Here is a 21992-nt window from a genome sequence, read left to right on the forward strand (position 1 = left end):
AAGTAAAATCTTTTTCATCCCATGGATAGCCTAAACGACTTTCTTCCATTGAACAAGAAAAGATTCCCTGAACATAGACACACCGTGTAAGGCAGAGAAAATCATGTTTTTCATAGAACTTCTTTGAATAATGATTCCATCTTTTCCAGTCTGATGTATCTCTCACGCACAGCCCAAGTGTTGGTAAGATTGACTTATGCGACATAGCCCGCCGTTAAGTGGAGGAGTTACACTCAAAGTCTTTACCCCAGAACCTACAAATGTCAACTCGCCGCCGCTAACGTGAATGTCGACGGAAATCGTTTGAATTCCGGTCAATTGTATCACACGACTATTGACCTACTGATGAATCACACAAACTCCATCCGCATTCCAACAAGGTCAGGTCGAGTTGCCTTTGTGCGTTATAACACTGACTGAGTTATATGTAGTAACATTATGTGAAGTTCTATTTATGTTGTGAACACAGTATTGACCCCCTTTCATCATGTAAGAGTTCCTCAGTCAAATAACGACAACATACTAACTACTTGAACCCTGCAATATGTGGCGCATCTAGTAACACCCACGGTAAATTGGAATTATACCATGATACATAATGACGCGCTTTTCTGATGCAGTCGTGTAACTGGGAGCATCAATTCCCCGAGTCAGAGTCAAGTGCCAGGGAAAGGACCGAGAGAGGAACCTTTAGACTCCAGGATCAACGGGATCACAATATTGAGTGCCCGGTATCGCACCCTCCTCTTCCAAAGGGGGCCAAGAGCGGACTTGAAGCGATGGCAAGGGCAATTACTCGGGAGTTGGGGCCACTGGCCAAAGGATTATACATCTTGAGTCATCCTTTGATTTTGAGGACGAGTGGCAATGGGACCAGTGTGGCCATATGAGGGTCTTTGGGTGGCCATACGACACCATTGTTAGTGAACTAGGGCGTCCTACATTGTTTAGTGTAGAGAATGAGTTCAGGATTGCCTTTTGACCTTTGCGCCTGCGGAGCACCTAGATTTTCCCACATTCATCTAGCCTTCGACGCGCAAATGGCGATTCAGCAGACTCCCAGGCTGCTTTATATCTACCGCGGCCGAATGTGATCTTATCTAACCACTCGATCTAAAAAGGACACAAGTGGGCGTCACCATTTTCGATCACAATCGAGTCTGGGTCAACCCAAAAGATTAAAGTTGCCTCCGCGTTCGTTTAGGCGCCCAATCGGTGATCGATCTCGTGCTTTAATGATCGCGGTCGCTCTCATGCTGCCTAAACAAGAGGATCTGCAAGAAGACTCCATTTTTTAAACGCCCATGGTGCCTTTTCATCGTCGAAAGTTATGGCATCAATATGTTTTCGGACTCGGAAGAGGTATAGTACGCGATGTGATTTTTGCACAATCAAAGGAGTCCATGAGATCATATCAAGGACCTTTGGGTCATCAGTCCATGCTCACCCACGCCTTCCGTTATATCCACTCAATCACCCAATTCGTATTTACATTATTATCCCGCAGGGCACACCGTGCACTTGGGGAGACGAGCCCTTCTATCTGTATAACCATATGCCGGCGACATCTCTGTGAGTATAAGAAGCCCATCACGCACACCGGGTACTTTATAAAAAGCACCGGCGGCGTTCACCCATGACAATTTCCATCCCATTACAGACCATCGGTGTACACGGTTTGTCATGCTAATGAACCCAATGACACAGTCACGCCTCGAGGTTTTCCTACAATTACCGCCTTTGGCATTTACCTGGCCCCAACAAGTTAGTCAGAGTAAGAATAGCTCTCCGCGAGATCGCTCTGTAGCGATTAGAAGGGGACTCCTCCCGGGAACGCACATGACCCACCTCGTTCCGCTCTTAAAGGCACCGTTTCAATACCTGCCTGCCACATACAAACTTCCTTTTGCCTATCACTTCCCCCAACCCTTGGGTTTCGACTCCCCCCTTCAAGAGAGAAAAAAATACCTGGGTCCCTTACCCCACACTATACGTTGTTTGACTTCTTCGGTCGTTCACGTCCGATACTACTCGTCTCAAGAAACAGAGGAAGAAGAAATAATAAGAGAATAAAAACTTTGCAAAAGGGAACAAAAACGTGGCAAACTGGTGCTCGAGAACCCTTCCAAGTGAATCTGTGGGAGCTTACTTGGGACACAAATACAAAAGGGTTCACAAGTTACAGTGAAAGAACACCTTACCTTGTCTTGACATGCTTCCCCTTGTTGGTGAGTGTTCTAATAGTTCGAACCAAGAACCAGTCAAAGAACCGTTCTATGTGACCTTTTTCCTCCGGCATGCCTGAGTGTGGGATTTTCAAAACACTGTCGAACATGTCAATCTTGCCAAAAAGTCTAACTGCAACTTGCAATGTCACCCATCAATGTCGAACTATGATGTTCAAAGAGATGCATCTCAAGTACATACAAATAATAGACAATAGTATTATAACATCCCCGCAACATGCAATAATGATAATAAATGATGACAAGTGATTCAAGTATCACCAAGAGCGTACAGCCTGTTACTACTGCGAAAGTTTACTGTTTGAGTGTTGCGAGGCATTTTTGTTTTACTAACTGGGTTCAGTCTCGGGTACGTACCAGAGCAATTGGCAGCCAAGTCAGATGATAAGTAGATAATTCCAATATGATTATGACGCGAGACCCCGAGCCAAAAAGCCTTGATCCAAGTTGACGATAAGTAGTAGCAAATAACCAAGGAACAGGCCCGACGCTTCCGATACCCTGGACGGGGCATTTTTGCCTTGATTGAAGAACTTCCTCAGTGGGAAAAATACACCTGCCAACAACCCGCCGCCGCCTCATTGTCTCCTATCATAAAAACGTGGTTTCTCAGGATTGTTATGAAAAAGAACATTAAACCATCATATTGTTTGATTCTAGCTCAACAGCGCCGCCTCTGAAAGATGGTTACAACCCGAGGGCAGTGAGCGAGGCTACGAACAGATTAAAAAAAAGCTGCTGCCCAGTAGTAAATGCATGGGGAAATTAAAAAGTATAAAGCTGATTGAGAGAACACACACCATGCAGATGCAGAAAAAATGAGGTGGCATGGGCGCACCATCGCACGCTGGGACCCGTCGTTTCCAAAGGGAAAAAAAAAAGTGGTTCGACGTTTCAAACGATCCAACGGGCATGACAATGGAAATTCCGGAGATGTGAGCACTGCGCACGAACTTCCCCTTCCCCAGATATCGCGATATCCATCAGAGCACACTTGTCGTTGGGTGGGATTATTACTACAAATGATAAAAGAAACAAACAGTTGAAGCGAAAATAAAAAACGTGTTTTCATACATGAGGGCAAAAAGTTTCTGATGAGAAACTTCCGAAATTCTTCAAATTAGTTGGGGCGCTGATTCCCTGGTCCATCATGACAGAGCTGAGATAAGTGGGGCGTGGTGAACACGTTCAAGGGATCTAGAAAGCTTGTATCATTGCGTGACATTTTATGAGATTGTTCTCGTACTTCCCTCGTGTAGCAGTCTTGTTTCCCCAGACGCGCATCGAGGCGTTCTCCAGATCGTCGGAAAGCACAATGCCATTGACGTTTGTCAGACGCCAGATTCGAGTGCTGCGTCTTGGTGTAAACTGGAATTTTAAAAATAAGCAAACTGTTTGTGATGTTATAACCTGTTTTATTGATTTCTTTGTGTTGTGTGTACATGTATGTAAGTAGCCTATGCAAGTATGAGCCCAGTAATAAGTATAAGATGCTATGTAGAAACAATAACCTATGCAATGCAGGGTGATGAATGAGGTATGCAAAATGATATAAGGCAATGAATGCTGATGCAGCATGAGAGGCAAGAAAAGAAAAAAGGATGCGGGGTATGTGGGATAATGCTACAATTGATGTCAGTGAGAGATAAGGAAGATGATGTTGAGAGAGACAAGAAAATGAGAAAAGAAACAGAGACGAAAGGAGCGACTGTAGGAGATCATAAGTCCATGAAAGCAGAGGCTACCAGCCAGAAGGCACCGCAAAAGCGAACATTTTCGGCTTTAGAGGATGTGTTGCAGGAACACCGTCTGTCAAGCCAAAATGTGGAGAAGTGTCGATGCCGCGAATCTTTGGATTCGTTTCTGGACCGCCAACGGGAGTAGCAGGAGAACCAGAAGATGTAGGAGAAGTTGTGTTTGAGAAGGTTGGGGAGGGGGTATCGGGAGTGTTTGGATCGGCACCCCAAGGGCCCTTTGTGGGCGTTCCAGGTGCGCCTGGGATTTTTGGAGCTGGATTGCGCTCTGCGGGGAAGCCTGGTACGGGACTGGTGGTGCCAGATTTCTCTTGGAAGGGAGTACTTGTGCTGGAAGCCTCTGCTCTGGCAGCTCGTTTTGATACGAAAGTGGTAGGATAATTTGGATACTGTGCCTTGCTCTGGGCAAAGTCAGTGCGGACGGCGTTTTCGAAATTTGTGAGTATGGGGTCGTCTACAGTGAGTTCCCAGTCGAGATAGGTGCACATTTCGCGCTCCATCTGATTGACCTCGCGCAGAGAAAACATGCCCTGAGCGACAATACACCAGGACTTGTTTGAGTAGGTGTCATCGCACATGACTTTTGAAGAAATCATATAAGCAGAGATGAAGAGACGGTGGCCAGAAGAGCCACGGGCAGAGGGAAAGCGGGCCTTGAGACGCTGGAGAAGAACGAGAGCAGCAAAGGTGACAGCGGCATGTAACTTTGTGCGGTGGAGAGCATAGGCGATGAAATAGGGGAGCTTTGCCTGGGACTGAGTGGCCGACTGGGGGTACTCTGGGCAAGCGAATAGATGAGTGATGAAGCGTGCAGCTAGTTTTGCGAGGGACTCCTGGCCATGGTATGGGTCGTTTTTAGCTGGTGGATGGGATGCCTGGTAGACAGCTAAGAAAAGACAAGAAGAAGAAGAAAGTAGAGCAACGCACCGGTGGAACAGCATAAGAGCGCCTGGGAGCACCTGAGGCAGAATTGTGAGATGCCATTGATGCGTAAACCTGGGACGCAAATTGTCAGGGAATGGTACGGCGGGGTGGATTATAAGAAAGGCAATTTACAAGTGGCACGAGGAAGGGAGTTGCCCCGGATGGCCGCGTGCAAAGATCTTGACTGTACAGCAAGCGAAAAAAACTTTTTGTCAACGGATATCCCCATTTAGGTTGTCCAGCGGCCTGCAAATCACAAAGTCCCTTGCACAGCCCCATCGGCCGACTCTCTCCCCAGTCCCAGCCTGCAGGACAGCCCCGCGGGCCGCAGCTACCACTCGCCTTCTTCGGGATCGCTCTACGGATCACATCCGTCTGAGAGCCCTATCCTTTCCTCGGTTTCGCCGACACACCTGCGATCCATGCCTCCTCCGCGAGAACTCTGGGACATACCCAATATCAAACAATTACCTCTTTGCCCACGTTCAACCACCTGTCTATTTCAATCTACACACGTCAATTTTACGTATTCATCTTGATCCCACCTTCTGTCTTATTATCTTGTGTTATCGCTTGTCCTCCTACCATAAGCTTTTTCATACATCTACTGCTGCAAGCAACCGTTATCTACCCTCGCTCTCTGACCCAAACTTTAACCCCAGCTATCTCTCACCATGAGGCATCTTCTAAACGATGGCCTCTTGTCCCTGATTATCCCTGATCCTCTTGTCCTAGCATGACATGCCCCATCGTGCTGCTCTATGTCCAGTATACTTGCATTACACTTATGCTCTGTACGTGCTAAATGCAGCGCTGATATTAATAGTTCTCTAACATTAATTTTATCTACCACCAACCCCAAGAGAGTCTTAATGGGTGCTACCAGTCAGAAAACCGGGCGCTCAATGATTGCCAATCATGCACTACTTCGTTTTCCACTGGTATTCTGATACATGAATCGATGACACCTCCATACCTTTCTTTTAACACATACGTCCGTGTGTCATTCACGGAGTCGGTTATCGAGCAATTAATGCATGGCGACTCGGAGGCCCGCTCAGCGCGAACGTGCCTCTGTGATTCATTTTTCTGACTTCTGTTATGGAACACCGTACCGGGTTTCTGAAATGTTCACCAACGTACTCGAAATGCTGGCTTGCTAAAAATTCCTCGAGTAGGTATCATCCAGCGTTTTTTAATTAGTACTAGAGTCCAACGCCCCAAAAAAGCTGACAAACGCATACATCATGACTCCAAGGGATGCTCCAAACGATTTTCTTACGTCTTCTCTCATACTTTCCAACCCCAGATTAGTTTTCCGGCGAGTCAGTGAAGTGGACTCGTAGCGCCCAAAAATAGCCACGGTGTCCAAGGAAGCGCCATGATGCGCCTTACTCGAGACGCACCTCCATTCTTCCATCTGCATGTCACAGGCGGGGTTACACAACACGAGTTGTATGAGCGCATACCTTCCATTTCTGTACCAGGGTTGACGCATTTAGGCGCTCATCACGGAAATGCACCAACGCGACACGAACGGCCTGCATGGTGTGGTTGTGGTGCCTGACAATGAGTTGCTTTGAAAAAGTTCACATTTTTCTATGACTCTGACTTTATGCAGCTGAAACTTCTGACATTAGCAACGAAAGCCAAGGTTGTTTGATGCGGCGCCCTGTGACGAACAGAGTCTGCGACGCTGCCGCCGCGGCACCTGCCTTCACGCGTCCCGCAGTTGCAAAACAGCGATAACCACGGCATGCACTAATACATATCCATTCTGTGGCTATTTAATCCATACAGTTTCAATTGCAAAACTACAGGTGGCGCTTGCGCTCTCCCCGTACTTGTCCCAGAGTAGGGAGGCCCGTTTGATTTTATAGAAATGAATGATATATTGCGTGCGTCTCGGGAAATTGAGACGGTTAACTTTTGCGTTTTTATTGAAACTATTATACTAGCAAAACGATCGTTCAGTAAAAGCTTTTATAAACCACCCACGCGTCTACGTATTCCTCGCCCTGGCCATCTGCAGTGCGAAGCCGTCCTGCGCGCGGGATGCGTCCTACTTTTGTAAATCCCAGTTTCTCCCATAGTCTGCGAAAAAAAATATAAAACAATTGCGATCAGGATATACATCACTGAGCGGGGTGAAATCCCCGCCGGAGATGCTTAAATACCTGACTGAAGCAACGTTGTTCACGTAGACCAGGTTGAACACGCTGCCTTGGTATCCTAACCGGGGCGCGTAGTGGACATATGATTGCGAGAGAAGCGACCCGTAGCCTTTCTTTCGTTGTACCGGCGGCACGACGAAGCCTGCATTGCAGATCTACCACGTCATGTTGTCAGCGAGCGGGATAATAAAAAGACGAAAGTTGACATGACAGTCCGAGAGCGTTCCCGAGTGAGCGGTGGTGTGTGGTGTGCATCAGACAATACTAATCAGAACAACTTTGCGAACAACAGAAACACAAAAAACCACCCACATGCGAAGAGCGTCCTGGATAATTGGGTTTAATCTTGGAGAAGAACAAAAAAAAGCATTTAACATGAGGGCTCTCGGTTGTACACATTTAAAAAAAAGTACGGCAGTTGGCAGAACAGCCGGGTGGACGAGGGGGGGGGGTACATACGTAGTAATAACCAGCGACGCACTCTTCCCATGTTCGCGTTCCGCGCGCAGCGTCGATGTCCTGCACGGCTGCCTGATCGCCTGAGCGGACGCGCTCCCCTGATGCGGTTCTCGGCAAAGACTCGCCGACGATCCCGACAAAGACATCAGCCGCGAAAAAGTAGGCTTCGAACGTCTTCTGCTCCATCTCGCCCTCCTGCGGGTACGTCAGCCCGTCCTCGATCTCCTTCGCAAACACCGTGCCCAGGTATCCGAGAAGCCCCGGCAGCGCACTCGCCATTCCCAGTGTCAAGTGGTGCACAGAGATGAATTGATCAGTGCCAGACTCGCCAGTATTCGCATTTTGTGGCGAGAACCGGGTCCAAATCGTGGTTGGCAGAGCCGAAGTAGCTACTGTGCGTTTTATGTCGCCGTACGCAGACATGTTAAGTATACTTGTATAGCAAAGAAAAATTGAAGGCGATCGTCAGAACGTTTGCCGGTCCTTTCACACAATGAAAAAAGTGTCGGCCTTATCAGCCTGAGAACTTTTTCTCGCATTCTGATTTTCCTTCATCTCCTTATCAGATAAGCGCCAGCCTTCCACGTGTCGCTGCCCATCAAAAATTAATTAGGAGCGGGTTGAACACATTCGTTGGAGATAGGGGGTAATATGGTATGATACTAGCTCACTGGACGCACTCCACGTCTTGACAAGTAACCCAGAAACAATAGGTTAGAAGCTAAACTAGAGACTGACTCGGTGTATCGAAGTTTCGCAAAGCTTCAAACGCGGTGCGTGGTCATGCCATTGAGTGCCAGCCAAGTTGATTGGGTCAACTTATATACCAACCGTTCCTCGTGGGGAAATAAAGACCCATGATTTTGTCGTGCCGATAATGACGACTCGGGACCGGTGAGTCATATAAGGCCTTCAATTAAACAAATTTGATTGCCTCACTGACCAGGTCCTCCCCTGTCCTCTCCTAATCAAGTAGCACAGGTCACCCTCCCCTGGCCATTGTCCTCCTCGAGTGGCCACAAGTGGCACTGCAAAGGTCTTTCTCGAAACTTCCACAACTTTTCTAGTTAACGGAGAATTTGACTCTGCTTACGGAAGGTCGTACCGTGAGTCGTGTCAGAAATAGCGTGTGCATAGATGAATTTTACCGTCTTTCGGATCCAAAGTTGGTCTACCGGAGGACAAGAGTTCGATCAAGTTGGACTCATGATTTATACTACCGAGTTTGAATCACTTCTGTGAAATGATGAAAGCTCATAGATCGACTCATGATATGGTCGGAGTGAATGGGACAACTGACTACAATTTGCTTTCAAGATCGATAACCCATTGTAGGTTACCGAAAACATCGTACGGAGAGCGTGTGACATGAAAAAATGATAGCTTTTGGTCGTATCTAGTTAAGATATGGCTCATTGTGATGTAATTACTTATTTGTCTTCTATCTTTAAATACGTAATGATCAAAGCCTCAAGCAAATTTAGGCACTTGTCCCTCCTTTACCCGGATGAGGTTCAAGACAATTTTAGCTCAACAGAACTTGGTATTAACGGCTGGTTATTAGATTACCAACTTTTCGTTAACTTGCGTTTCCGTATCCGATTATCGCTTTCAAAATAGATGCATTGATTACTAAGTGCCACTCTCATTATAATTGATTATTAAGGCAAGCGCCCATAAAAAAATACTCGGCTTCCACTTTGCCTAATATGTTTACGCCACCGATTTCATTCCACGGGCATAAGGTAAAGCAAATCCCTGAAAATTTAGAGCGAAATTTGACTTTTGACATTTGTTTCGAGCATCTTTTCATTCAGCTTCGTGACATCCAACATCGTTGAAATATTCCGATTGCCCGGAGTCTTGATCCCATCCGTCCATTTACGTTCTCAGCCATAACCCGAATTGCAAAGCCCGATAAATGGATACAAGCTACTTTTCAAATGCAACCAAAACAAAAATCGCGGGTAAATACATTCTAGCATCTGCTCCTGCTGAAATTTTGGGATCTTATGTTTTATCCATCCTAGTTTGTTTTCCTTCTTGCCATGTGTTGTGGGTGCTCCGGTATCTTGACACATACTTCCCAGAAAGGAAATAAACGTCATTTGCCGGACACAGCCCCTGATCTGGTTTTTTCCACTTTCCGCAGCGATCAAGTCCAATTGCCCACCGTCTCCGACTGCCTTCCTCTGCCTTCGAATTCGACCTGATTCAAATTTTCCATGCTATAATAAGAGGGCCGACGTAGCTTTGGGGACATGTATGAATGAGATGCGCCACTGGCAGACTGTGCCCTGGTTCCTTTCGTTATCACCGCTATCCTTTCGATGTGTAGCTTATGGGAGTCAGGTGGGTTCCATTTTCCGGTGAAAGAGGGTATTTAACCGGTTGTTACTGTAATGGAACGGTAAGGTCGCGTAGAATCGCTCCATAGGATCATCAACATATAGGAGATGAAGAGATGATTAGTGACGACGCCTGTGAACAATCATGGACTCGGGGAAAGCGCCGAATTCGGCGGGCAGTGCAACTGAACAGATTGATGTCAGCGACATAAGAAAGTGTTAAGGTTGAGCCGAAATCTTTGACTAGTTACCTAGTAAGAGAGTAGACTCAACTTGAACGCGCGACATCTCACTCCCGGTCCACAATCGGTCGCATCATCCCTGTGTAGCACTCATCGGCGGGTATTTATTATCGGTCGCTCTACTTAAAAAATCGGAACCGGTTGTGTTAATAAGTATGTACAATGAAGAAATTTTAGATGACGCGATCGCTACTGATACCCACTGAAGAGAACGTACCCTCGATCGCAAAATCTTCGGGAGTATGGGAAAGTTATTTTGAGAGGCGACCAAGATGCAGTGGAGATGCAGTTCAAAGTAGCAACTTCGATATGTACAGTTGATGATAGATCCTTGTTGAAAGTTCTCCGACGATCAGAACTCTCTCGTGAATACATTTAGAGAGGGTTCCAGTTCTCAAGGGATTCAACCGCATTCCCTGTTTCAAGAACTAATTTTTGTACTATGCGAAAGCCAAGAGCACTGCAAAACCACACCTAACTAAGGCTTTCTCACGGTTTCGGTCATTTAACTCCTATTGCACTTGTTAAGAACTGAATATAATCCGTAGATGCCAATTCGAGTCTTGAGGCGAAATGACTGGTGGGTAAGTAGGAATTGAGATGTCTAAAGTCATGCCCAACTTTCTTAGGCGAATTCATTCTTCGCTTTATATTTTACAGACGAAAGGTGCATGCTGGATCAATGTGGCTGGTAAATCGATCAGTCAATGAAAGTCACCGAAAATTGTCTATAGATGTTTACGACTCACAGTGCGGCTTCTGACGATGAGTGTGGTAACGGAACCAAAAGGTAAAGCTGTAAATAATTTTCACATCGTGCACTTCGCATCCAAGCATGGGATATAAATCAGCAATGTCATCTATCTGTACTGTGATTTTGTTTACTCCGAGTGCTTGCGGCTTAGCCCTTAGGACACAAACGTGCTTCATTGAGAGACACCAAATTGCAAATCTCCGAGTCGCAAGGCTGTGTGCATGTCTTGAGTATGGCCCTAAGCTGCTAAAATGGACGGTGCTACTTAGAAATGAGGACTTAATCTAGTCACAGAAAAATGGATCACAAACTTTTCACAATTTAGAATGTTGAGCTAGCAATCACGTTTCTTGCTTCATCAAGCACAATGGATAACCCTGATACTGCTTGAATAGAAGTGCCTTCCAGATTCTCTTCATGCCTCAAAGGGGGAAAATCTCCAAAAAAGACATAACCAGGTATGTACCTGTCAACGAATCTGCCAAACAATTAGGACCGGCAGGCTACACCAGAAACAGAGGACCACGAACGATTGGACGGCAGTATCTGACATTCCTTTTCCACCATTGCGGGATTTCATATTATGTTCCTGATCCAGTCTCCACTTGTACACCACCTCATAGCGCGATACGTGGCTAAATGGTGGCTCCTCCGGTTTGAGCTGGAGCGAGATCAATCACCCAGTGATTAAAGTAACGCCCTAGGCGAAGCACACTCTACCTGCACGAAGATGTCAAAAAAGCTCCATAGTCGCGAGTACTGTTTTAGGTATTCATTGATAATTTTTAAATCTGCAGGTCGACAAATGTTGTCGAGCCCACGGTTCAGCTTCCGCCGTTCTGAGTCCCAAACACCTCTCCACCGAGATAAAATTTCTTGTTCTGATATAGGGGAAAAGCCGACACACCAGCCTTCGAAGATTACAACATCTATCCTGGGAGGCTGTACTACGATTGTGCCAGTTCCATCGACAGGAAGACGGTCGCCTTCACCTGAATGTAAGCTTTTGTCAAATCTTGGCAACTCAATAGTGCTGTTGCCGGTTTTCAATGCAGACAAAATTTGCACTCCAAGATCAACATCATGGGTCCCGGGTTGTCCGCGGCCATTCAAAAGTGGATTGTCTGAGTTAGCGGCGGCCAGGAGCACTAAATCTTTGTGAGGAAGATACAAATCATCGATAGATAGGACTGCGACACGGAGAGAATGCGGTGGTTTCTGCAGCAAAGATTGTACGTGAGTGGCGAGATACGATTTTCCGGAGCCCTGTGGACCCTGGATTGCAACGAAAAGAGGTCTATGTTGAGAGAGTTTGCGCAGCACATACTCCGCGATGAGATTGAGAGCAGTCATAATCGTGTAGAATCGTGTTGATCGCCAAGAGTGATGCCAAATTCGTACGCGTTTAGTAAATTAGTCATAAACAATTGAAACTCCGCTCGAATTTGACAGCAGCGCTGTTCCTGGCAAAATTACACGTCTGTTCAACGCCTTGGCCACTCCTTACGCTCTTACTACGTTTTACGCCCATAATGATGTCTGACACCGGCTCTGGTGTTGAACCCTCGCCAGTTCAGAATATTTCAGCACAATATGCTAAAATACAGCGGCAATATCAACAAATACTGGATCGCTGGACGCCCCATGTCCTCCAACGCTGGCTCTCAACAGCTGGTCTTTTGGTTGTGTTTATGCTCAGGATTATAATTGCTCAGGGGGTAAGTTGAGATTCTCGCATAATCTCCGCTTATGTGTATGTGCATTGTTCACCAATACTGACACGTCTTCATCTCAGTGGTATATTGGTTCGTTTTTCTTTTCTTTCTCTACGCTCTTGTTCTTACCTTGTATCGCTTACTTTAGTATGCTGTACGTATGATTTCTTCTCAATAAAATTTCCCGCTAATTTTTCGATTTATCTTCAGACGCCCATGCCATCTACCTCCTCAATCTCCTCCTCGCTTTCCTTCAACCGAAGTTCGACCCATCCCTACAGGATGATCTCATGGCAGATGAAATAGAAGAAGGGGGAGATCCTGTTAGCCCATTGCCCTCACAGCGGGATGATGAGTTCAGGCCGTTTGTCAGGCGTCTGCCCGAGTGGCAGTTTTGGTATGTTTTTCGTGGCAAATTTTTGGATGGTCGTAATCTCATTCCACTATAGGCTGTCTTCGACTCGTGCTACAATTATTGCTCTTTTCTGTACATTTTCTTCGGCATTTGATGTACCCGTCTACTGGCCAATTCTCGTTGTATATTTCTTCACTCTATTTGCGCTGACAATGCGCAGGCAGATCCAGTATGTCAACTCTGACTAGACCAAAATTTTTCGAGGAGTCGCTAACCATTTTTGATAGGCATATGATAAAATACAAGTATATACCCTTTGATATCGGCCGCAAAGCTCGTTATGGTGGGGCGAAGTAGGCACTGTCGTCATTATGCATATACACGTCCATAGTGGACGTTTAATAGACTGGGTTAGGTTGGTCAGATACACCAGAAACTTGAGTCATTCCTCCAGCTGTTGCCTTGTTTCTATTCAATGCCTTTGAATTGAGCTCGGGATATGTGAATGGTGAGATTTAGTAACTGCGGAGGGCCAATATTTTGAATCTTTCAACTCCTCTCTACACTCATGTACGGTTTTGATCAAGTTTTGATTACGACCACCACACACACTGCCAGTGCGACACCATGTGTGTACTTTTGTCGCCTAATCAACCATGCAGAACCATATAGACTTTGACAACTGTAAACAGGTTTCGAAACCATATCACCTGAACAAGAGTAATACAATGCTGCAAATAGGGTTGCCGTCGATGGAACGGCGCAATGTCGAATTTCATCTGTTGAAATATAGGTTTTCACATAGCTTCTCAACACATTTATGGATTTATGTGAGTTCAGTCATCCCATAATCTACTAAGACCCCTTATGATGCTTAACACAGTTTACTCTCGGGACACACATCTTAGCTTCAATACCTCAGGTGTCCAAGTACAACGAAACTGCTTTCCATGCCCTTCGGTTCATTGTTTACTGCTTTTCAGTTAAGCTCTGTTGGATGGTTCATAGACTTTGCCGTTCGGAGATGTTCTCGGGATAGGATGCGGCCCGATATCAAGAGCAGGTCAACAAATTCTCTTAAATGATACCTGTTGCCGTCTCGTGTCCGCGGCTTTGATCTATAAACTACCAACACTGTGAGATGGTTATATAAAGGCGAATGTTGCGATAGTTTATCGCCTAGGTCCTCAAACGTGTAGACGCGAAAACTCAATCAAATACCTTGTAGAGTTCGAATACCTGTAAGGCTTCTGTTCACTAGATGCCGGACAAACTGACCATTGACATCTTAGATAACCTCAATGCGGAGCACCACAGCTCCAGACCGTGATTGTATGATACTGAACCCCGACTATATTCTCACCCCGTCGGGTAGACAGTCTAACAATAATATGCATGAACTGTATTTACTATTGCTCGCGATGGCTCGGGAATTGGTGGTTCTTGCGACGATCTCATCGTTGTTCTAGCGACATGACCTAAAGAACAGCGCATATTTCGCTTGGAAACGATGCGCCATTGCGCCCCCGTTTATGCAGATGGTAAGCTGGTGATTATTGGAGTACCCATCATCACAGCAATTAAATGCCATGAACAACTTTACGCAATAAAGCTCAAGCAGTTCATAAAGCACTCAGTCAATTATCATTTACTTCAAATTGAATACTGTGAGTGAAAGCTTCTGATCAGAACAATTACTGAATGACAGTGTGCGAGCACTCTTTGCGGAAGTTATGTTGCTACTAAATATGCTTCGTCACGTTGTTTGGCGATTTCAACTCCCAATTCAACTTGCTATTTTATTGCTTTGTATTATGATGGTGTGAGGTACTAATATAGGGCACTTGGGAGAGACTTTGCGAACAGTTGACCTCTAAAGCTTGAGTAGTCGTTTTCACAGAACTTCTGTCGAATATAGTACCGGCCTGCCAATACTGACCGTACTTTCCTCATAGTGTGTGGTAAGTTATGTCGTGACCATAACTGAAAGTATTGACCGGTCATTATGGGTAGTATGAAGTTCTCATTCCCGAGCCAGCACACATAGCTGTTCTAACCAAGCTCTCCACGGCCCCGAGATTGAGCAGGATGCAGGTTTTCCGCTTTTAGAAGTTGTCTTCAGAAAGTCCGATTAGCGCGTCTTTACCTCGAAGTAGCGCCCACAATCATCCTGAGGGGTGATATCACTCAAACTGAACCCTTTTTATCATAAAAGAAAAATGTCAAACATTATATAGACAAAGGAAAACCATCGCAACGCAGAAAACAGTCTTGCGGCTATACAAATTTTTATAATACATTAACGTATTTCCTCCATTCCATTCGGATTTTGTGCTTCGCAGAACTCGAGCAAATTAATTCCCTAGAAATAAATATAGATGTAAAATAAAGAAAAGACATCGCGTTCTAATTCATACCCCCATGATCTACACATTACACCCACCAATTCGGATCCAGATGGTACATTGAAATACTACAGGGCCATGAAGCCATATCAACCATTTTGGAATCCGTGCGGCCTTGTGTACGACGGGTGTCTGAGTTGTCCAAGGATTGACATCAAGCCAACCATGAGCGCTTATTACCGTGCCATTGCCTCATCGTGTAAAATATTCTTAGCAGCGTATTCTACTTGCTTGAATTAATATAATCGATACAAAATCTAGTAAAATTTGGAGGTAGGTACTTGTTACACTGATGAGGAGAGGGAAAGCGCCGTGCTATTTGACTTGAAGGGTATTTCCCAAAACCTTCACCTCATCGTCCACAATGCACCAGGATAAATCGCATTCATATTGGGTAATGCCCTGTTATACGGCAGTGGATTAGCACAGTGTTTCATAATTATGGTCATTACGAAGGTGGAAGTCAATTATTCGCTTCAAAGGAAGTATACAAGAACAGTGGCACCGCATCTCAGGAAACTGTTGTTACATCTTGTAGTCATAGTCAGTCCGATGCGATATAAAAGAAGCTGAGATAATCCTAGACTCAGCAACCGTAGAGGATACTGCATGGAATAGGAACAGTTTGGAATTTCCGGGCCAAAATATCCTTGTATGACACCACGAGCCAAGTATGATGGAAGAGCGAGCAAGAACGCGTTGCAAAACGATTGAATAGGTCATGTGTCCGTAATAAATCAAGCCAACGTAACAAAATGGCAGTGTGAAGGAGTGGTTCCTGAAGAAACCCTGGGTTTGAGAAGGTCCGCTAGGTAAGTCAGAGTCACTCGCGCCATCTTCATTTACTGTCGATCGTGATCCAGCCGCCGGTTGTCAAAGGGTTGAAATGACGCATATGCCCCACGGTAGAGAACGTTCAGGTAACTCTGAGGGTGTAGGCCTTCGTCAACAAAGGCGGAGACTTTGCAACGGGTTTTTGATGTATGATTACATGAATCACTCCACCATGACGTTTCGTACAAGAGTCTTTCGTACTTCAATAGGTTGGGGATCACTTGTGTATAGCTTTGATATATTGAATCGCAAAAAGAGCCAGCAATTTCTCTCTCTAGAGTTCAACTTCCTGTTAATTGACTATTGACGGGTAGCTTGTGCAGTTTGTGAATGTCCGAATAAAACCTGAGAAATGTGTTACACTGAAATTAATGAGATTGGGCAGCAAGTTCGATATTCTCATGGAGGGGACTCACCTCACGATCCCACCACGAATTAGGAACCCAGAAAGGACTTCATACGGCAGACAATGACGCTCCCGACTACAGTAAAGATGATTTCTATGTCACACGACAGGTAATTCTCCGAGTAAGACAACGCAGTGATACTCTGTATTCCATATTTTTCAGTCCTCGGAGACATTGCGCACAGACAAGGTTTGAGGTAAATTAACAGAGGTGTCTCTGTTTTCATAGTTATGTTGAACTAAGAAGGTGAATACCTCGTGTGAATGGGATTCGGGGTACAAATATTCCTATTCAAGTTCCATGTAAGAGATGCGAGCCTATACCACTCTTCGCGGAGTGTTTGCATCAAGGTTCACCGAGCCAGCCTCGCGCCAGCAGTCAACCACCAAGTTCTTTCGCTTGCATGGCTCGGAGACACTGTCTTGATGTAAAGTCCAAAGTTGGTACATTTAGTGGGCTCCGAAAGGTTTTTCAGAAAGATGCCCGCACCTCGTGTATAGTATAAAGGACCATGACCTAGCGGATTCTATCTTTATCATACTTTTACCTCTGCCCGGTTGTCTATGAATTCCACGGCACCGGACCCTGGTATAACAGTCATCTTCGCTTAAGTAGATCCGCCCTTTGCGATGTCGAAGAGCTTCTATTACCCCACAGGCAAACAAGAAATTTTCGCAGTAAAGGTCGAGGCTTCGTGTCGTTGATTGAAGTATCGCCATTGCCACGGGGTCAAGGGTTACTGGATACCAAGTAGAGTAACTTTACTGACATTGCTGTCAATGATATCATGTAAATCTAAGTCCAAGCGCATGTTGCATGAAGGAATTTCATGGTAACGAGCAAACTGGAGAAGATCCGAATTGAATAATTCCCAGACACCCCGACAAGAAGTAGCCAAGCCTTGGAAGAAGTTTGTTGCAACAGGTGTTTGTAGAAGAACATGGGAATTGGGATAGACATGAGAGGCATACGGACAGTAGCAGTGGGGTTTAGGGATCCTCTGGGGCAATGGTATAAGAGTACTTCGTCCCTTCAGGTAATCTGGGCAATCGATTCTCTAAGCGCCAGCGACGTCATCAATGTACGCCTTGAAAAGGGCAGAGACTGGAAACGACTTCAATGCAAGGATAGTTACGATTGACGAGAGAAAGTGTGAAGGAGGGTGAAGACACCGCTGAGTCGCAGATTGTGGGATATCAAATTGGATTGGATAGCGTCTTGCTAGTGTCGCGTCTAACGAGGGGCCCAAGACACTAAGGGTTGATTATGTGTATGTAATTGCCGTTGTAAAGAAAAGCCTGAGAAGAGCAACGATAGCGTATGAACATGTTAAATGAGGATAGGAAAGGAGCGAAACAATTGCAGTAAATGATCAATGACTGTAAGATACAAGAGCGCAAACAACCAGCCTGTCAACTTCAAGGTACGTCTTAATGCGGTTGCGACCAAAGGCGGCATAGTTGACCACAAATTATTGGGAACCCGCAAAAGAGTACAATATATATAGCAATATATGTGGCCAGCCAGGTGTTTTCAAGTGATAAAATATGTGTGTCAAGGAATGCGCAGGTCATAGATTCATCTTCGAAGAAAGCAAAAATGTGATTCGACCCAGGCTCGAACTGAGGACCTTCTGTGTGTTAGACAGATGCGATAACCAACTACGCCATCGAACCGACATCAAGTATACAAATATTAAAATACAAATTTACATTATGTCGTGCGAAACCACTGGCGCACCTCCCTTGAAGTTCAGCGCGTGAACCCAATAGAGTCAGTTATGTCCCCCACGTCGAAAAGACCGTCGTCACCAGAACACTCCTCATTTACTCCCATTTTCTTTCTTTTAATTGCCGTTAGACTTTGGATATCATTTACTGACGTTTCTGAAATCTTGAAGAACGATCAACAATTGTCCTCTCCATTGACTTCGTTTTCTCAATGTGCGAATTTCGTCATCAATTCCTTCTGGTTTTTCTCAATAAACAGGACTCTTACTAGTAAAAGAAGGAATATTCCTTTTCAATCATGACATAGATCCTTACTCGGGAGGATCGTTTCGTCACGTACGCGCCAAACCTCTTGATTACAACCCATACTAGGTTACTCAGGTTCAGCCTAATAGTCCCCACTCCTTCTTTCCTTCTTTGCGACGGTTCTACCAAGTTCGAGGAGACTTGCGTCTGCGCTGTGGACAGCAAGCGATGCCGTAGGCGCATGGGCTTTGGTTGAAATATGGAGAGCCCGGCAAAATCTTAGAAGGAGTTCAAGGGACCTGTTGGTCGCAGCATCGTGAGCTTGTCCCAACCTCTTGCAGTCGCCATAGACATATCTAACCACTAGATGAAGTTACCTCTTGAATCCATATTTATTCCTCCCTTCACTAGCATTGTCAACATCTTCACTTGAAAATACTGCACTACTGCTTTCAATAATGTTCGCATGTAATGGTGCGACCAATGTCTCCTTACCCTATCACTCTAATTAACGGCGTGTCTCCAGGCAAAGCATCAGCCTCGTTATTCCTATTATCTTCTGTAATTCACCTATCTTTCTCGTCGGGTGTAATGCTCTTGCCCATTCTTCTACTTCTCATCACCGACCCTCACTCGCACATCGCCTCACCCAAACCGCTGTCGACGCCTCTCAAGAAAGCATATCCCCTTCTTGGAGAATTTCTATTTTACATGGGTATCCTCACGTTGATCTCAACCTTCGTTGCAGGGAGCTGGTCATGGATACCGCAGACTTGGGGTGCAACGTAAGTTCATGATGGTCCAATCTGTTGACAAAATAATTAATTCTATTCCGCTAGATTAACGCTACCCGATTTAGCCCCTAATACAGGCCTTTGGTGGTATTTCTTCACCGAGATGTTTGATCATTTCCGCCCATTTTTCTTGATGGTATTCACTGTATGTCTTTTATCGCTTACCAAAATGTATTTGGATCTCACTTTTGTCACAGGTCCACCTATTCATTTATGTCGTGCCTGTTTGCCTCAAGTTCCAGTATGCCCTTCATATTCATTTATTCTTCAAGTTGACTCAGTTTATCATTTAAGACACGATGCCCTCTACGCGGTGTTCATCATGCTAGGCATCCTGGGGACATTCAAACCATATACAACGCTTTCAGACCCTGGCCTTTTCCTCACCGTATTCGCTATTTTTCCGGAAATATACCCATGTAAGTATCGATCATGTCATCCCAAATTAAAGGGATGATATCTGAGCTTTTTCTATTCTAGATATGCGTTACCCCATAGTCACCGTGCTTCTTCATCTTCATGCATCTCTCCTGATGCCACTGTTCCACCATTTATGGCTGAGCCAAGGGACAGGAAACGCTAATTTTTTCTACGCATCAACGCTAGTTTTCGCGTGTGCCAATGGGGCTGCTCTCGTGGATTGCATTTGGCCGGGGCTGAGAATAGCAATTGGGCCTCATGTTGAAGGATATTCGATAGTGCAGGAGTAGATGCCAAGTTTTGTAAATTTACGCTACCTGACGAGCGATTTACCCAGCTTGTCAGGATTTGATAAGGTGTAAGACTAATCAGGTTATGGTCGCGAATCAGTCTGCAACATATCTTCCATAATCTTGGGGTCAATAGGAATATTGGCATTACGGAGGTAGTCATCGTTCCTAGGTGTAGCATGAGAGTTCTTGTTCTTGGTGCATTATCAGGTCAAAAACATACCAGAACTGTATTAAAGTTGCAACTATAAGCACAGATTCAAGGGGATATGGCAAGAAACCCACCTTGGAATAATGGCGCGTTCCAGAGTCACAACTGTTAAATAAAAGCATGGTGTCATAAAGAAGTGTAGGGTTCGGGATGTCGAGAACATACAGGATAGTGACAATTGTCTTTCCATGCGTCCACCCTTTTTGCTTGGCCAACTTAACACACGCTACGAGATTGCATGCACTACTCGACCCTAAAAAGAGCCCGTCATGTTTCACGAGATACCGCGACATTGCTACAGCCTCTGCGTCCGTTATCCTGAGAACCGGCGAATGTTTCCATCAGTAATCAGAAAAGGGCACAAGGTGCGAAATTTACCGAAAGGCATCATCGAGAATAGGAAGGGCCAATTCAATATTACGCGTCAGTCGGTTTATACCTCTTTGCACATAATCAGCATTGGTGGTAAAGAGGGTTGGGGTTGAGGTATCCACTTACATGCCTTCCACGACCGTGTCTACCTGATGCCGCCGTTTGGTACCTTCGCTTTCTTTACGGTCAAACATCACACCGTATTTTACCTGAAATACATTGTCCCAATCTCAATTACAGGATGACAAGAAAATGCGCCACATACCTTGTTGTATAATCCACTACCATCTGGGTCTGCAATCGCGACCAGTAGGTCTTGGTTCATGGATTTCAGATATTGGCCAGTTCCAGCGACAGTACCTCCAGTGCCTATGTACACAAGTAAATCAAAAATGTCGTACATCTGACAGTATACGACGGTAGATCGTACCGGCACCTGCAACGAATGCATCGATACGGCCGCTTGTCTGTCTCCAAATTTCTGGGCCGGTTCCGTTGTAATGAGCATAGAAATTACTCTTATTCTGAAAGAATATGTTAGAGTTGGATAGTTCCTGGGCTTGTGAATGAAAGTATCTAACCTCAAATTGATCAGCAAAATATCCTCTAGCCTGGTTGTTATCATTGCTGAGCCCGTTTCCTTGACTCTCCTCAAAATGTACGTGTTGAGGGGGCTCTGCAACCAAAACGGAGGTAGATGGCGATTCAAAGGTATGCGAGATATGTCTGATGTTCATTTCAAGATTTTTCTCATCGATGATGTCAGTTTGTCCATAATTGCTGGCTTGCTGCTTTGCCAGATTCTAATGCACTTCAGCATACAAGGAACGATCATGAAAAAAGCTGGACTTACGACATACTAAAATTCAAGTAAGTACTGTGGTCATGCTTAAAAACGTTTACACGGACCTGTTTTTTGTCGACGATACTGGCAGGCCTGACTTTTTGCACCTCCGCACCCAATGCTTGTAAGGCTTTGACTTTTTCCTCTGCCACATCGTCGGGCATGATGATAGCTAGATAATAGTCATCATTTAGGCAACTATTTTCCCTTGAAGATTTTGATACAAACTCGTTTCGTAACCTCTGTGCTCATTTAATATCAAGGTGTATCAAATTAAATAACAACACTTGCCTAGCACGAGCAATAGTGGCTATTGAAATGCCAGTAGATCCAACGGTGCCTTCAAATATACGCGAGCCAGTGTACGGCCTGATGAGGCCTTCCCTCTCTGCATCATTTATCACTGCAGATTGTCTTGTTGAAATGTGTATATGGCTGTTGCAATCAAAACATACTTTGCAATGCTAC

The 21992-nt window shown here is 45.2% G+C and overlaps 6 protein-coding genes and 1 non-coding gene across 7 annotated transcripts; 2 read left to right on the forward strand and 5 right to left on the reverse strand.

Moving 5' to 3' along the window:
- Positions 1-3987: 3987 nt before the first annotated feature.
- Positions 3988-4984, reverse strand: JR316_0002429 (PHO85 cyclin-9; the record flags this gene model as incomplete). Its single annotated transcript, XM_047888222.1, has 2 exons — positions 3988-4875; positions 4928-4984. 2 exons carry the CDS (start codon positions 4982-4984, stop codon positions 3988-3990), a joined length of 945 nt encoding a protein of 314 aa, XP_047753145.1.
- Positions 4985-6894: 1910 nt separating this feature from the next.
- Positions 6895-7980, reverse strand: JR316_0002430 (N-acetyltransferase aca1; the record flags this gene model as incomplete). The annotated part of the gene is made up of 4 exons (XM_047888223.1): positions 6895-7018; positions 7102-7253; positions 7411-7443; positions 7558-7980. The coding sequence occupies 4 exons, from the start codon at positions 7978-7980 to the stop codon at positions 6895-6897; spliced, it is 732 nt and encodes a 243-aa protein (XP_047753146.1).
- Positions 7981-11222: 3242 nt separating this feature from the next.
- JR316_0002431 (putative ATP-dependent kinase TDA10) lies at positions 11223-12254 on the reverse strand (the record flags this gene model as incomplete). The annotated part of the gene is made up of 3 exons (XM_047888224.1): positions 11223-11379; positions 11432-11562; positions 11622-12254. The coding sequence occupies 3 exons, from the start codon at positions 12252-12254 to the stop codon at positions 11223-11225; spliced, it is 921 nt and encodes a 306-aa protein (XP_047753147.1).
- Positions 12255-12433: 179 nt separating this feature from the next.
- Positions 12434-13328, forward strand: JR316_0002432 (Protein rer1; the record flags this gene model as incomplete). Its single annotated transcript, XM_047888225.1, has 5 exons — positions 12434-12619; positions 12765-12774; positions 12827-13013; positions 13066-13200; positions 13259-13328. The coding sequence occupies 5 exons, from the start codon at positions 12434-12436 to the stop codon at positions 13326-13328; spliced, it is 588 nt and encodes a 195-aa protein (XP_047753148.1).
- Positions 13329-18219: 4891 nt separating this feature from the next.
- JR316_0002433 lies at positions 18220-18293 on the reverse strand. The gene has a single exon. It is a non-coding gene; the product is annotated as a tRNA-Val (tRNA).
- Positions 18294-18397: 104 nt separating this feature from the next.
- JR316_0002434 (GPI transamidase component GAB1) lies at positions 18398-20097 on the forward strand (the record flags this gene model as incomplete). The annotated part of the gene is made up of 9 exons (XM_047888226.1): positions 18398-18560; positions 18619-18683; positions 18743-18909; positions 18967-19067; positions 19120-19378; positions 19433-19532; positions 19585-19628; positions 19682-19806; positions 19868-20097. 9 exons carry the CDS (start codon positions 18398-18400, stop codon positions 20095-20097), a joined length of 1254 nt encoding a protein of 417 aa, XP_047753149.1.
- An 83-nt stretch (positions 20098-20180) lies between these two features.
- On the reverse strand, positions 20181-21688 carry JR316_0002435 (Cysteine synthase 2; the record flags this gene model as incomplete). Its single annotated transcript, XM_047888227.1, has 9 exons — positions 20181-20285; positions 20383-20413; positions 20474-20626; positions 20687-20749; positions 20807-20889; positions 20946-21049; positions 21111-21204; positions 21262-21483; positions 21590-21688. 9 exons carry the CDS (start codon positions 21686-21688, stop codon positions 20181-20183), a joined length of 954 nt encoding a protein of 317 aa, XP_047753150.1.
- Between the last annotated feature and the right edge of the window lie 304 nt (positions 21689-21992).

Source organism: Psilocybe cubensis, chromosome 2, assembly GCF_017499595.1.
Source record: "Psilocybe cubensis strain MGC-MH-2018 chromosome 2, whole genome shotgun sequence".
NCBI classification, from domain to species: Eukaryota; Fungi; Basidiomycota; class Agaricomycetes; order Agaricales; family Agrocybaceae; genus Psilocybe; species Psilocybe cubensis.